The sequence below is a fragment of the Leguminivora glycinivorella genome, chromosome 27 (assembly GCF_023078275.1).
Source record: "Leguminivora glycinivorella isolate SPB_JAAS2020 chromosome 27, LegGlyc_1.1, whole genome shotgun sequence".
Lineage (NCBI taxonomy): Eukaryota > Metazoa > Arthropoda > Insecta > Lepidoptera > Tortricidae > Leguminivora > Leguminivora glycinivorella.
The window spans coordinates 2,945,496-2,962,722 of NC_062997.1; the positions used below are offsets into that span (position 1 = coordinate 2,945,496).

Sequence of the window (17,227 nt, forward strand, 5' to 3'; positions counted from 1 at the left end):
TAATACACTCACGTGCTTATTACTTAATAATAACTACTTGTAATTGCTACAGAAGAATTTCTTATTAAAATGTAATTAATATTGATATGAAGTAACCTAAAAGAATTGCGAAAACGGGCAAAGTTGCCCTGTTATACTAAGTTTTCGCTAGTCACGTAAAAAATCTAATATTCTATGCGTGTAGTGTCCTCTTAGTATAAAGTTATCAATACATTAACCACAGGTTGAATACAGTTTATTAAATTCGTCTGCGGGCGAAAGCCCCTAAATTGTTTCTATAGAGTTGTCATTTGAAATGTTTATAAGATGTTGATTTGATTTCATGTTATTGAATTAAGAGTCCCCTGGTAGTTTGGACGAATATCAGCTTCCCATAGAAAAGTTTTGCCTTTTTTTATACAACTTATTTAATTATTTTAGCTAACTAGCTAGGTCCACCTCTTCACATGGGTATTTTAAAGATCTACGCATATTTAAGGAACAGATACATAGACAGAGGGAATCTACTTTGTTTTATAGTTTGTAGTGAAGTTTCAATATTTTAACACAAGAATTGAAATTAAATATAATATAAAAAATCTCAACAAACGTAGGCATTCTGGAATTGAACCCAGAATGCTGGCAGCGTTGCCCGTGCCGTTGTTTTCATTTTGATTTTAAAACTGAGGTTATTGAACCTTGGAATCGAATCAATTTATATAATAGGTACCGCGTAAAACCACAGACATATACTCATACTGTAGCGAAACATATTCTGTATATATTAACTACTTAAATTAATTCTACGAGTACAGAGATATTTCCTCATTTTACTTTCTTCAAATCAGTACAAAATTACCTCAGACACACCTTATAGCTTTTTAACCCTTAAACAGCTCCTCTGGAAGGGGTGACAGTTTGTATTGAATGTCAACCCGTCCCCTGGCGACGGTTAACCTTTGCTGCTAATTCTTGCAGCATTTAGGGCCATTATGCGACTAGATTTAGTCCATTAAGTCCTATAATTATGGAGACATTACGAATTTGGGGCTCGATGTCACAGAATAAAAAAACATTTCGCACTTCGCACTACATCTGTTGAAGGAAATAATGAATAAAAGACGATCAACTTTATTTTAAACTTTATTCGATTGACTTTCCAGGACATTTTTCGACATGCAAGTGTTAACTAATGACAAACAAATTGTTTAAAACATCGGTTGGGTCAATTTGAGAAGACCCTCTACTAGTTTTTGCGTTTGTAAGCTTCGCCTACAAGTATTGTTAGGTACTTACCATTACGAATATGGTAGTTAAGGTATAAGTAACGGTTTATCGGTAACCAATTGTTGGTTATACATCATATTTAGATTACAACATGTAACATAACATAAGGTACAGATAACCATACACATTATTGTTGAATTTCTTTATTTGCTAAGTTCCAAAAGGAGTACTGAGTTAGATACCTACTTTCATTTAAAAGAAGCATTGGACATGATTTAAAAAAAAACACTTAAAAATAGTTTAATTGACTGTTATGCTTTCTGTCATTAAAATGTTGTATGAATATTTTCTGCTCTGAGAAATAGTACAATCATGACCAAGATTTGATATTAATACGGACTATTCTTGACTAGACATTAGAAACAAAATAACAATGTGACTAGAAAAACACCTTAAACTACTGACTGATCTGAGGTTTAAGTCTAAAAGTACATATACGATATAATAAGGACAACATTGCCCATGTACTGCAACTTTGCACCATCTAAATGCAATGTTGTATTATTTTGTTATTTTACTATGGCACACCCACTATTTCATGGTTTTATTTGTAGTATTATTATTTTGAATACACAATTCAGTCTATACTTTTTATTGTAGCTAAGTGAAAGGACAAATAATTCTAATTTTGATCATGTTTGCGTCATGTAAATTAAATAGGCAAAGGAAACTAGTGTATTAATCTATTACATAATAAACCCTAGAGGTTTACAATAGTGGCATTTGTTTGTAAATATAAGTTAAATTTGCAGTAAATAAATAAATAAAAAAAAACTAATAAAATTACTACTTATTAGTAATTAAATATTAAAGGACTAGATTTTTCCGTTTAATAGCTAAATAAGTATTAGGATATAATGTAAAGTACGTCACCAAACTCTTTAATGGTAACATTAATCTTAACCTATTATTGAGCTCACAGTAAACTAAGTATTTACATTATTATTATTTAATTGTTAAAATAACATATGAATAGACTTATAAAAATACTACAAGAATTTTTCAATTAAAGTTTAGCAACTGTAATACGTAGGTAGGTACACAAAATTATCATGGGTAACAGATTTTGACGCCTAAAAAAAATTATATATGATAAAATATTTAAGATAAGTAGCTATACGATGAATCAATTGCAATCAAAGCCTATTTTAGGCTACTCTTCTCTGTTAAGTTGTAAGTTTAGGCAGTTTTCTCATCAAATAAAACTAATTACAAATAAAATATTACAGTTAATGATTTGAATAACTGAAATGTTGACAATATTTGACACTACAGAACACTTAGTTATCTTAAGTCCGACTAGCACACAAAATTACAGATACCTACCGATTATTTACATACTGTTATTGCACTCAAAGATTCTACAGTCTACCTATTATTGTTTCTTAATTTACACACATATGCGAACTTTACATATTTCTACAAAAAAAAACCTATTTATGCTTAAAACTAAAGAATATCAACATTTTTGTGAATAACAAATCTATCTTTAGGTTTATTCAACGTTCAATTTCACAATTCCAATGCTATATCTGCTACTTAAGTGTGAGGAATTACGCTCTTTGCCGCAATGTTTTCTAGTCTGAGATAGATAGAACATTAAATTTTCTGCAACAAGTTTCTGAAGGAGAAACGCACCTTTGAAGACAGCCGACCACAGATATAAGAAGAAAGGAGATTGGACATGCCGGCGCGATCTTTTTTAAATAAATAAATTTAAATAAATAATAAATAATTTATTTTAAAATACGTCTGTCGCAAGTTTTTGAACCTACACACTTGTAGGTTGTATGCTACTATTGCGCAATACACGAGAATTATTTTTATGTAAGGTACAGCGGGACAAATCTCGACTGGGGGACAATTGTAACTAATCCATTTTTTCCATTATTACACTATGATGTTGAGTTCTACATGTATCCACTGAACACGCCTACCATATATAACCGGCGGCCACTATATTTGTTAATGCAAACATTGTAAAAGATGGAAAAAATGGACCAGTTATATTTACCCCCGTCGAGATTTGACCCGCTGTACCTTACCTAAATATATGCGAGAACGACCGGCTAATCGTGTCATCAATCAGTCGAATGCACAAACGCTCAAGAAACGCTCATGATAATATTTCTTTCGTAGCTGTCTATCTCTATCGCCACGACAGAGCCACACTACATTCTGCGGCATTTCGCATTGCAGAAATGCCATTCGGCTACGGGGCCGAGCTGCCGATCACCTAAGCGATGTCGATGAATATGGACAGAGAATATTTACGTGTTGTATCGAGTGTAGTTGGTTTCGCCAACGATGTCGATGTCGCTATCGCTGTGTTCGCTCTCAGAATCCGACGTGTGTGTCAGCCGTGTGTCCTCCGCCTGTAGAAATTGGAAAAAAGTATATTTTAATTATTATATTCAAGGTTACTTACTCTAAGGTTATCTGGTTAAATCCTATAGGGATAAGTTCGCCTTTGTACGACGCAAAAACGACGGGGTGTTATAAGTTTGACGTATCTGTCTGTCTGTTTGTGTGTGTGTCTGTCTGTGGCATCGTAGCTGCCGAACTGTGGAACCGATTAAGTTTTTTTTGTTTGAAAGCTTAATTAGTCGACAGTGTTCTTAGCCATGTTTCATGAAAATCGGTCTACTATGTCGCGGTCGGGGGGTTTTTTTAAATTTTAATTTTGTGGTTATGTACACAATAGAGTGATTTTTTTAGTCACACCATCGTTTTTGCGTCGGGGGTTAAAAAAAAATTGCAACTTTGCCCCATGGATTAAATACAACTTTGCACAACTAAGTACTAAATTTAATAAAATTCAACAACTAAGCAACATTTAGCAACAAAATGGGTACTAAATTTAATAAAATTTAGTATCCACTTAGTTGAGCAAAGTTGTGATTAAACTGCCTATTGTGATTTTACCCACTTATTTAATAAATGACTGTGGGATATGGGTTAAATTGTGGCGCAGGCGAGAGGTTGGCAACCTGTCACTGCAATGTCACAATTTCGTTTTCTTTGACGACCGGTCTGGCGCAGTCGGTAGTGACCCTGCCTGCTGCGCCGCGGTCCCGGGTTCGAATCCCGGTAAGGGCATTTATTTGTGTGATGAGCACAGATATTTGTTCCTGAGTCATGGATGTTTTCTATGTATATAAGTATTTATATATATTATATATATCGTTGTCTGAGTACCCACAACACAAGCCTTCTTGAGCTTACCGTGGGCCTCAGTCAATCTGTGTAAGAATGTCCTATAATATTTATTTATTTATTTATTTATTTATTATTTCAACCCCTTTTTGCCAAGAGTGGCACTGAAACTTGAGTAGTTCATGTGTTCTGCCTACCCCTTTATGGGATACAGGCGTGGTTGTATGTATGTATGTATCTATTTAATAAATAACAATGAACTTACCTTTCTACACTCAGCCTGCTGTGGCGTGTGTTTCGTAAAGTCTACAGCTGCATTGCCTGTGAACAAAAAAATAAATTCAATTAGCTAACCTAACCACAAAATTAAAATTTTGTAAAAAACCCCCGTCCGCGACATAGTAGACCGATTTTAAAAAAACCCGGCCAAGAGCGTGTCGGGCCACGCTCAGTGTAGGGTTCCGCAGTTTTCCGTATTTTTCTCAAAAACTACTGAACCTATCACGTTCAAAATAATTTTCCTAGAAAGTCTTTATAAAGTTCTACTTTGTGATTTTTTTTCATATTTTTTGAACATATGGTTCAAAAGTTAGAGGGGAAATGAAATGAAATGAAATGAAATATTTATTTACCAAGTAGGCATATTACAATGCGCTTATGAACGTCAAATAAAACTACGCCGGCTCTAACCCTTCGCCTCAGCCTCGAGAAGATTTTAGTCCCCCCTCAGTTGGAGGAGGGTATCCACTATGGGACCGGCAAGAAACTCGGCGGGCCACTTCTTTTCAAAACATTACATCTTATAATTAACATGCATTAAAAAACAAGATACAATTTAATAAGCAAAAGTATTCATAAAAAAAAAATATTAACACAAGAAATTATACAAAGTACAAAGCTATTATGATTATTAATAAGAGATGTTAGAGATGTATAGAGTCTCTAAGTGTCAAAGTACATCTAAAAAAATTATACATGAAGAAAAAAAAAACGAATAACTAAAATAACTTTAGAGTTGTAAAAGACTCTTGTTGTCTTAAGCAAAGGAAAGAAAAAAAAAGGGGGGGGACGCACTTTTTTTTCCTTTAGGACCGATTATTTCCGAAAATATTATCAAAAAACGATCTTAGTAAACCCGTATTCATTTTTAAATACCTATCCAACAATATATCACACGTCGGGGTTGGAATGAAAAAAAATATCAGCCCCCACTTTACATGTAGGGGGAGTACCCTAATAAAACAGTTTTTTCCATTTTTAGGGTTCCGTACCAAAAAGGTACAACAGGAACCCTTATGGTGCGACTCTGTCCGTCTGTCTGTCCGTCTGTCACATTCCTAAATATCTCGAGAACTACTAATGCTATCAACTTGAAATTTGGAATAGTTATGAACATTGTGAACCTCTACAAATAGAAGGTATAATTTTTTTAAATCTATTAATTTTAATTGTAGAAAATGGCAAAAATGAAAGGGGGGCAAACTGTAAATTTCAAGTTACTAGGTCAAGTGGGGTATCGTTAGAAAGAGCTTAAATTGAACGTAAATAAACTATTTTTTATAATTTTTTTGTTGTGGAAAAAAAAAGAATTTTGAAGGAAAATGTAAAAAAAATACCGTCCCCCCCCTTATCTCCGAAGTTTACCAACGAAAAATTATGAAAATTTTAGGAAACATTGGTTTTATGCTAAATATTACAGGAAAAATATAATCGTGTTTGTATCTTGAAAACTTTTTTTTTAATTCACAAAAAACTTTTCACATTTTTACTTTTAATTTACCCACCTTTGCGGATGTATATAGTACTTCAAATTAATACGAGATGTTACGTAAATCATCTTCTTTCCAATAAAGTAAAAATTGTTTAAATCGGTTAACATTATAAAGAATAATCCCTGAAAAACCAACATACTATGGTCGCGGAAATTAGTTAGCAAATTCACCGAGAGATGGCGCTATACACAATAATGCTCATTAGTACCTATACTTTTGTCTTCTAGTCAAGTCGTTAGAGTTATGTGAAAACATGAGATTATTTTAACTGGGGAGTTTGAAAGTTTGTACGGAACCCTGGGTGGGCGAGTCCAACTCGCACTTGACCGGTTTTTTATTTTTGCACTTTGTCGGCGTGATTGATATACATATTGGTACCAAATTTCAGCTTTCTAGTGCTAACGGTTACTGAGATTATCCGCGGACGGACGGACGGACGGACGGACGGACGGACAGACAGATATGGTGAAACTATAAGGGTTCCTAGTTGACTACGGAACCCTAAAAACATGGCAACACTCCCGACTAACTCAGCTTTCAGACAAAAAAAAAATCTAAATCGGTTAATCCGTTCGGGAGCTAAGTACGATGCGGCCGATGCGGGTGTTTTCAAAATTTTAATTTTGTAGTTATTAATAGTACATTGTGCAACAAGGGAGGTAAGGGGGTAATTAAATACGAGTGTCCTGATATATTCACGACAGCCGCAGGCTGGAGTGAATATAGACACGAGTATTTAATATCCTTACCTCCTGAGTTACACACAATGTTTTTCATCACATTTGAGAAAAAAATACAAAAGAAAGTCATAAGGCAAAACCTTCAACGCAACGACGGCGTAAGGACCAGTAGTGTATCTTCATCTATATCAGATTATTTACATTAAATTCCATTATTTTTAATAACAAACACTTTTTGAACGAAAAGAAACACGAAAATCCTGCATATAAATTAAATGCAATGTTCAAAAAATCATATAAATCATATAATTGAACTAAATTTTTACTTATTTATCATTCATTAATTAATTTTGATCTGTTGTACTCTCCGTTGCTAGGCAACGGTGGGCACCTCGCGCTGGCACGCGGTCAAGCGCGAGTCGAGAACATATTGTCAGATTGTGAATTATAACGATTTATCCGAGTTAAATTTACGAAATAAATGCAAAACACACTGAACAATTCTAAAACATAAATAAATTGCATTTTTCATACCGTATAATATCTTTTGTAGCTTAATAGTCAAATTTTGGTTGTGCAACAAAAATCCTTGGCTGATTGAAACATCCTTTGCCTGAAGTATTGTACGGATTGTATTAATTTTTAAAACTAAATCCATTATTCCCTTGGGAATAAAATAGTACATTATGCTTCAGTACACGTAGACGCAATGAGACCTTTAAACAGCAAATGTGATGAAAAGTAAATTCCTCACTCAAACCAAGCAAAGCCTTAGAACTCTTAAAAGCACATAATATGACCCTTATGTCGAAACTGAACCACCCCTCGCAAATCACCATTCAATTCCCAACTTTATCCTCAATCTAATAAAGCCTTTATTCCCCTCCCTCTACTTCCAAGACGTTTATTACTCACTTTTACACAAGTTGTTAAATATAGATACGGACAAAGTGTCAAAAATATATATACATACAGCCTTAACGTATAAGCAATAAGGTCGTTTATACATATTTTTGGCATTTTGCAATATATATAATAACTTGACTGCTATCCAAGTTTCAAGTCTAATTTCAGCGGTTAAGGCAGTCATTCGAACAGCGGTCGGGCTAAGACGTCGGGCGGTTGCCTAGCAACGCGGGCGGCCATCTTGGGCGTAAGTTCGTTATGGCAACGTCTTGAGTTGTGGCGCGAAAGCGGCGTTCCTAATTTGATTTGGCGTCTTTGAGGTTGGTAGGGGCAATTATGGGAGCTTGACTTTGCGAACTTGCTTTGATTTTAGAGTTGCGAGATTTTTACTTATATTTACAGGGAGGTAAATATTGATTTTTTCATCACACTCTCACAGTAAATGTGCAATTGCACGCAAGTGAAGCGGGAGTTATAGATTAATCGTTCTCGCTAGGGAGTTACGAAATTTCTAGCACCGTATTAATAGTACATTACGATACAAGTGCGTAAAAAAGGAAGTTCGAAACGAGTGGCGATAAATTAAAACACGACCCAAGGGAGTGTTTTAAATCGACACGAGTTGCGAATTTCCTTTTCGCACGTGTATCGTACGACGTTTTCCAGTACAGATGAGCTTCCGAAGTTTCGACCTGTTATATAATGAACCACTTCTCGCACTAGTGCGTAAAAAAAACACCATCTGTACTGAAAAATTTTTGTTTTTATCTTTTTAACCCCCGACGCAAAAACGACGGGGTGTTATAAGTTTGACGTGTCTGTCTGTGTGTGTGTGTGTCTGTCTGTCTGTCTGTCTGTCTGTGTGTGTGTCTGTCTGTGCCATCATAGCTCCTGAACGGATGAACCAATTTAGATTTAATAGTTCTTTTTTGTTTTTTGTTCGAAAGCTGAGTTAGTCGGGAATGTTCTTAACTATCTTATACTTTTAAACGAGCAATTCTTGTATATTTATTTATTTATTTATTTATTTATTTATATATTTATTTACATTGACGATCTCGGAAACCGCTCTAACGATTTCGCAGAAATTTGTTATGTGGGGGTTTTTGGGGGTGAAAAATCGGTCTAACTTATCCTTAGGTCCCGGAAAACGCGAATTTTCGAGTTTTCATGCGTTTTTCTTCGCGCGCCATCTCGTGAGCAGTAGTTGTACTGTTAAGACAGAATTCTTTCGGTCGATGTAAGTACTAATAGTACTATTTATTGCAAACACTAGATGGCGACACAGGTCAAGGCTAAAACGATAGAAAAATACACTATTTGAGTTTTTGTGGCGAAATGCGCGCCATCTCGTGTGGAGTAGTTGTGTTGTTAAGGCTGAGAATTCTTTCGCTCGATGTAGGTACTATTCATATTTGAACTAGATGGCGACACATGTCAAGGACACGAAACAGAACCGAGCTGTTGCCCAGATATTTGTTTCATAAAAATCGATCCACTATGTCGGTTTTTTTTTAAATTTTAATTTGTGGTTAGGTTATTAAACTATTATGCTGTTTAAATGTTCCCTTTCTCTATACAATGAATATTTTTTTTTATGAAAAACTCTAGGTAGAGGCACTTGAAAACGGAGAGTATATTCGTTAATGAAAATTGTCGTATAATTAAAAGCTTCAATTAATGGGATGTTTCGTGATATTACCTTAATTTTCGTCTTCATTATGATTTTAGCAATTATGTCGTCTCAGAGATATCGTTAGGTGTGCGATACGAAATTAATATTACAGAATAGGTATTTAATAATTGGGTTAAAATATTATTTGACAAAGGTTATTTCTCAATATCTAAATAAGGAAATTTCATACTTCAAGATAAGTTAAAAGCTTAATTTAGTGTAATAATAGAGCAATAATAACCTAACCACAAAATTAAAATTTTGAAAAAACCCCCAACCGACCGCGACATAGTAGACCGATTTTCATGAAACATAGCTAAGAACACTCCCGACTAACTCAGCTTTCAGACAAAAAAACTAAATCTAAATCGGTTCATCCGTTCGGGAGCTATGATGCCACAGACAGACACACACACAGACACGTCAAACTTATAACACCCCGTCGTTTTTGCGTCGGGAGTTAAAAAAAAAACCGGTCAAGTGCGAGTTGGACTCGCCCACCGAGGGTTCCGTACAAACTTTCAAACTCCCCAGTTAAAATAATCTCATGTTTTCACATAACTCTAACGACTTGACTAGAAGACAAAAGTATAGGTACTAATGAGCATTATTGTGTATAGCGCCATCTCTCGGTGAATTCGCTAACTAATTTGCGCGACCATAGTATGTTGGTTTTTCAGGGATTATTCTTTATAATGTTAACCGATTTAAACAATTTTTACTTTATTGGAAAGAAGATGATTTACGTAACATCTCGTATTAATTTGAAGTACTATATACATCCGCAAAGGTGGGTAAATTAAAAGTAAAAATGTGAAAAGTTTTTTGTGAATTAAAAAAAAAGTTTTCAAGATACAAACACGATTATATTTTTCCTGTAATATTTAGCATAAAACCAATGTTTCCTAAAATTTTCATAATTTTTCGTTGGTAAACTTCGGAGATAAGGGGGGGGGACGGTATTTTCTTTTACATTTTCCTTCAAAATTCTTTTTTTTCCACAACAAAAAAATTATAAAAAATAGTTTATTTACGTTCAATTTAAGCTCTTTCTAACGATACCCCACTTGACCTAGTAACTTGAAATTTACAGTTTGCCCTGTTAGAACTGAGATTCGGCTAAAAACAAATGAGTCGTGGTAATTAGAATTCGCTCTTACGTCTTGTTTGGGGAGACCCGTCAAACGTCTAACTAAAACATTGTGAAGTCTATATAATAGTTAGTCTGCATAGTTCCATCTAACTTTATCCAAGTAAGATAATAGCAACAATTTGCCCGGAACTTGGTACATTCTTGACAACTTAGTTGCGAACTCGAACGATGTTGGTATGGCGTAATTGTTGTGAGAAGATTAGTTTATATACGGAGTGTAATTTTTATAACAGGCATTATTTTATGGATCGTTCATTCCAAATCAGCCTTTGACTTGTCAAGGACTGTTGCGTTTCAGTCATTCACTTAATATTTCGTACATTCTCTTGATACCCGCATGGTCTCTTCATGGCGCACATCCGGTGGTCCATTCAATCATTCTTTCGTTCCATAAGGTTTTACATTAATACCTAGCTCTTCCTCCGAGAGGTTGAGCGTCTCAGTCATTCATTCACTCTGAATACCTCGTTGCTACTTCCTCATCTGCTTCTTATACTTCATCCTTCTGTTCTGGAACCAGGTCTTGACCTGCGTCTCCGAGAAGTTGAGCGTCTCATTCATTCATTCACTCTGCATACCTCGTTGCTGCTTCCTCATCTGCTTCTTATGCTTCATCCTTCTGTTCTGGAACCAGGTCTTGACTTGCGTCTCCGAGAGGTTGAGCGCTCCAGCCAGCTCCACGCGTTCTGGTGTTGACAGGTAGCGTTGCGTCTCGAAGCGCTTCTCGAGACCTGCGAATAATTTACATGGTGTAATTTTTATAACAGGCATTATTTTATGGACAATGGCTGGCTATGTCACGCCAATACGCAAGAGCGATAGAGATAGATATCTACGGGCGTTTCGTTTCGTGAGCGTTTCGTGAACGTTTGTACATTCGGCTACGCACGCTGTGCCTTACATTGTCGGCACTTTAGGGCTGAAAACGATCACTTTACAATAGGGTTACCCGTGAGATGTGAACCAGAAAAAATCATTCGCGTTGCGCCGTCGGCACTTCAGGGCTGACAACGTTCACTTGCAGTCAGGGTTGTTACTTACCTGTGAGTTGTGGGTCGGAGAAAACCGTCCGTGCCTTCCGCCGCCGGCAGTGCTTCAGTGCTGACAACGATAGTTGGACTGGTCGAACAAGAACAGGGTTGTCTCTCACAATAATAAGAGAAAACCGTCCGTGTTCGTATGATAATGCACTACATGTAGGGTTGTCACTTACCTGTTAGTTGTGGGGTCGGAGAAAACCGTCCGTGCCTTCCGCCGCCGGCAGTGCTTCAGTGCTAACAACGATAGTTGGACTGGTCGAACAAGAACAGGGTTGTCTCTCATAATAATAAGAGAAAACCGTCCGTGTTCGTATGACAATGCACTACATGTAGCGTTGTCGCTTACCTGTGAGTTGTGGGTCGGAGAAAACTGTCCGTGCCTTCCGCCGCCGGCAGTGCTTCAGTGCTAACAACGATAGTTGGACTGGTCGAACAAGAACAGGGTTGTCTCTCATAATAATAAGAGAAAACCGTCCGTGTTCGTATGACAATGCACTACATGTAATAGCGTTGTCGCTTACCTGTTAGTTGTGGGTCGGAAAAAACCGTGCGTGCCTTCCGCCGCCGGCAGTGCTTCAGTGCTGACAACGATAGTTCGGACGGCGTGAAAAGAGCATGGTAGGGCACTCCTGGTTGGACAAAAAAGTAAGGTTATGTATGGGAGGTTTAGTAAATGTGATATACGAGGAGCCATATTGAATTGGCCTTGTCCCTTGTATCGAGATTTTGGAAAATTTACAAATTGATATTGGTACTTATGACCAATACAGAATATCTATAAATTTGTAGATTTATTGTGAAAATGACTCAAATAATTATTTATTTTGTTTTTCTAAAAGGAAATTATCATGGGTGGGTTAAATTCAGCTGCCAAAACTTTATTATTTTCATCTAAAATTTCAAGACATTCGGGCCGATTTTTGAGTCTCACGCGTTCGAATTCAGAAAATTGTCACTGAAAATAATAAGCAAGTCACCGTTCTCAACCGGTATTTTAGTGACAATGTCAAAATCCCGTATGCGAGATTCAAAAATCGCCCTCATTGTACTTAATGTCCTTTTTTAACCCCCGACGCAAAAACGACGGGGTATTATAAGTTTGACTTGTCTGTGGCATCGTAGCTCCTAAACGGATGAACCGATTAGATTAAGTTTTTTTTTGTTTGAATGCTGAATTTGTCGGGAGTGTTCTTAGCCATGTTTCATGAAAATTGGTCCACTATGTCGCGGTCGGAGGATTTTTCAAAATTTTAATTATTACTTAAGTTATTTTTCACTTCCCCAACGGGTAAAGTCTCTCTTGATTTTTCGAAAACGGATAGCGAAATTGCACTGTATCCACAAGAGTGCCAAGTAATTTCATAAACTAGATGTCTACCTGCCTAGTTAAGAGAGTGCGCACACGGGCACTTTTGACTGCGATTGGATTGCGTCATCAGATCAGCTCCATGATTTACATATGTGTGCAAAATTTCAGCTCAATCGGAAACCGGGAAGTGGGTCAAATTTAGCTTCTACGTTTTGACGCACACTAACAATAACATACTAACAAGGCAAGTTGAATAAAAGCTTGTAAAAAAATAACCTCGTCACTCAAATTATATCCCTTACCGGGATTCGAACCCAGCCCCGACAGCTAGAAGGCAGGGTCACTACGCGCCACTCGCGCTGGGCCAGACCGGTGGTCGTAGTAATTAATCAGTCGGCTGTTTTGAATGTTCTATTTATTATATCTCTAATCCACGATATATTGCATATTGCATATGATTTTTTTTTATTATAAACTGGCCAGTGATGGACCATAATCACACCTGATGGAAAGTGACGACAAGGCCGAGGTTGTAGCTCACTGGTTCAGTAATAGCCTATACACGTGCCATCTATCTGAATCCTAAGCACAGTATAATAAAGAGTACTATCATAAGTGCCGACCACCCGCTCTCGGTTTCCTTACAGTTACCGCCTGTCAAAAACGCGACCTTTCATATATCACTCATACAAGCATGGTACGCGTTCACCTACACGAGCTTAGACTGTGTGCGTAGGGATGCGCCTCTTTGATATATTTGATCACCATTGTCCGAGGTGTGCTAAGTCTTACCTTGAGACAGAAAATAAGGCGCCTCCACAGTCTTATAAGTATTAGGCGCATGCAAATACGCCCCTAAAGCCCCCATGACCTGCAAATAAGACCCCTCTCTAGCCACGGGCCTTATTTCACTAGGCACCGGGAAATACGGCTTAGGCTCCCTTTCATACTCAAATCTCCGCTCTTGGGGTTTGATTTGGCCTCTATACAAGATGTCCTCGATGAGAAAGGAGGTCTTTGCAGTCTCCTGCCGGTTGGAGTCAGTGGGGCTGTCGCTTCGTGTGTCCATTTTTGAATAAGTTTGAGAAACCGAAATTTACATGATTTTATTTGAACTGGTTTGTTGTACAGTTTCTAATTTGCGAATGTTGAATTTGAAACTTCATTAAGTATATTTTTCAAAAGTTTTTTGAATCACAAACGAGATGTAAGAAGCGAACAGTTTTAAATCACTACTGATAAATATTTCCTTTGTATTGTTTTAAACAGACACTTTTGATTTTTAAAAAGTTACACACATATATTAGATTTAGACGCCGACGAAAAAGTTCTTAGTATTTTCTAGGCAAACGAATGTCACAGCACAAAAATTAAAAATCCTTCTTCATTATTCAATGCCTTATTATTACTCTTTACTTTTAATATATTATTTAACTGTTTCACTGTCACAATCCTTAAAAGTCCCGAAAACTGTCCTCAAATCCCAAATTTCCAATATAAATCCGGTTAACGTCGCAGATTAAAATAATGATTAAGCCATTACGACCGTTTTTGCCATTACAACAACGCGGTGTGGCGGTTACCATATAACTGAGGGAGGCTTGGTGCTTGGGCCACCCCCTGCCTGCGATTGGTCGGGGGTGGTGGCGTTTTGTAGGTTTTGTAAGCTTAGAACGAATTTTGCCGTTAAGGGGCTTTATCGGTTCAGCGTTATGACGTTCGGGTTGTGAGATGCTCCTTGGGAAATTATAAATGTTTTTGAAGCAGGTTTGGTCTTAATTGATAATCTACACGTTGAAATAAAAAGGACCGTTCAAACTTTATATACTTAGTGACTTTTGAGGCCATAATGACCAAGATTTATTATGGAACCAATGCTGAAATGGCTAAAAACAATTTGGCTGTTTCATACATTTTCTCAAACATGGTATGAAATATTGATGTTATGTGCCTTATAATTGGCAGCGAAGTATGACGTTGCAGGTGCGGCTAGGACGATTGATAGATAATGGAATTTCATACAAACCTTGCAGGCCAAGGCCGGCAAAGTCCTCTTTTTAGGGTTCCGTAGTCAACTAGGAACCCTTATAGTTTCGCCATGTCTGTCTGTCCGTCCGTCCGTCCGTCCGTCCGTCCGTCCGCGGATAATCTCAGTAACCGTTTGCACTAGAAAGCTGAAATTTGGTACCAATATGTATATCAATCACACCAACAAAGTGCAAAAATAAAAAATTGAAAAAATTGTTAAACTACGGAACCCTACAATGAGCGTGGCCCGACACGCTCTTGGCCGGTTTTTTAATTTCCAAACACAGATAATTGTGACATAACATCCAGGTATTTAGCCAATTAAAAAAAAAACTATAAGGGGCTTTATAGACGTGCCGACTGCAACTGGTACGGGCCCTAGACAATATTTGATTTTGGGTGCGTTTTCATACAAAAAAAATTTTTTTTCGTTTTTTTTTGAATTTCTTTTTAACTTTTTGTTTTTTTATAAGCGTATAAGGGGAATCAAAGGGGAACGAAAATTCGATTATTTTTGCGCTACGACACACCGTTTAGGAGATACAGCCATCCAAAGTTACTATTTTCAGTAGACTTTATTTATTTCATACCATGTTTGAGAAAAGCACTATACATACCTCGGCGGGAAATGGGGTTGCCGGCCGAAGACATATAGACGGATAGGTCTGAGGCCTTTGTCCCGGCCTCTGTAGTAATGTACCATTCGACTGTCGTAAGGCCGCTCATTTCTATGGAACAGCCGAATTTGTTTTCGCGATTTCAGCATTGGTCACAAAAAAAGAAATAAGGATACTTAAGTATTTGATAGTAGTTTGTCTACGATTATGGTATTGTCTTCGGTTACCGCGATAGTTACTCATTAAATAAAACTATGGAAACGGATTAAATCGCGTATAATGAATTTAAAATACATCCCGACGTTTCGAATTCGAATGGATGGGGATGTATTTTAAATTCATTATACGCGATTTAATCCGTTTCCATAGTCTTATTTTTACGATTATGGTATTAAAACTATTAAATTTGAACCTCTAAAGATAAGGCGCTCTTAGTGGACAGTTCCATTCAAGTATTGGGAGCGTAGCTTCGTATCCTACCGACTGCGCCACGTCACGAGATATAGAAACGACAATTGGGCGTTTTCCAAATTAAATCCCGAATATAGAATTTTCCCGCCGAGATCTGTACGTGTTTTCTCAAACATGGTATGAAATCATTTTACTCAGAATAGTAACGAGCTGATTCGATCCCGACGATAAAAATCGAATGTGTCCCAAATTTTCCATACAAAATTCGAGTTTTTTTGTATGAAACGTCACGCTCGTAGTAAGTTCATACTAAGATCGTGACGTAAAAGCCCCTTAAAATTGGACACATTTTTTCACAATTATCGTCGGGATCGAATCAGCTTGTGATTCTGAGAAGAATGAGCCCAAACATGTCCAGATCTGGTGAAATTCGATATTCGGTTTAATTTGGAAAACGCCCAATTTTATACAGAGCATAATAGTTATTTGTTTTACAATGGGGCAAAGTTGTTGTTTAACCGCACGTGCCAATATTGATACCCGAGCAAGCGAAAGATTCCAATATTGAACCGTGAACGTAGCGAATGGTTTAAAAAGTGGAATCTTGAGCGTTGCGAGGGTTTCAAGGCACGAAGGTTAAACAAACTTTGCCACCGAGTGAAATACAAAATTTTTCACCACACCAACACGAACAAAATAAAATTAAATATTTATGATTCAAAATCATTATTTATAGGTAAATTCTACCTGGCAGTTAAAATTTATATGACATCACTTTGCACTCTTGTGGATCAAATGCAATTTTGCTATCTGTTTTCGAATAGCAAAGTAAGCCTTTATCAGTTGGTATGGTGACTGTGGTGATAATACATTCTTACTTGTACTCTAAGAACAAATTAAATTATTTTCATAGAAAATAAAATGTCATATACTTCAAAATGTCATATACTTGGAAATTTCGACCCTTGCCTTCGTGCACCGATGGCCGAGTGGTTCAGGCATTCGCCCGGTAAGCGGAGTACGCTGGTTCGATTCCAGCTCGGAGCACTGGAGGCCTTGGTCACTTTTTCTTCGTATATGACATTTATTTAATGTTTATAACATAATAGTAGTGTTACTACTTCAAAATACAAGTTAAAATATTTTCTATGAAAATAAATTAATTTGTTCTTAGACTATTAATGGCAGCGCCATCTCTCTTCGCTAGCTTGTAA

At 36.8% G+C, this 17,227-nt stretch overlaps 1 protein-coding gene and 1 non-coding gene across 2 annotated transcripts; one reads left to right on the forward strand and one right to left on the reverse strand.

Moving 5' to 3' along the window:
• Positions 1–10,557: 10,557 nt before the first annotated feature.
• LOC125240195 (brain-specific homeobox protein homolog) lies at positions 10,558–14,026 on the reverse strand. The gene is made up of 4 exons (XM_048148018.1): positions 13,750–14,026; positions 12,170–12,277; positions 11,187–11,339; positions 10,558–10,574 (listed from the first exon to the last, which is right to left on the reverse strand). Exons 1-4 carry the CDS (start codon positions 14,024–14,026, stop codon positions 10,558–10,560), a joined length of 555 nt encoding a protein of 184 aa, XP_048003975.1.
• Positions 14,027–16,988: 2,962 nt separating this feature from the next.
• On the forward strand, positions 16,989–17,060 carry Trnat-ggu. Its single transcript has one exon. It is a non-coding gene; the product is annotated as a tRNA-Thr (tRNA).
• The last annotated feature ends 167 nt before the right edge of the window (positions 17,061–17,227 follow it).

Bases quoted from the DNA above. Each gene is read 5' to 3' on its own strand.
- LOC125240195 (XM_048148018.1), bottom strand. From the start codon at position 14,026: ATGGACACACGAAGCGACAGCCCCACTGACTCCAACCGGCAGGAGACT. The intron at 12,278-13,749 runs GTAAGACTTAGC...TTGTCCAACCAG, and splicing joins GCCTTATTTTCTGTCTCAAG to GAGTGCCCTACCATGCTCTT. The intron at 11,340-12,169 runs GTAAGCGACAAC...AATTATTCGCAG, and splicing joins TTCCGACCCACAACTAACAG to GTCTCGAGAAGCGCTTCGAG.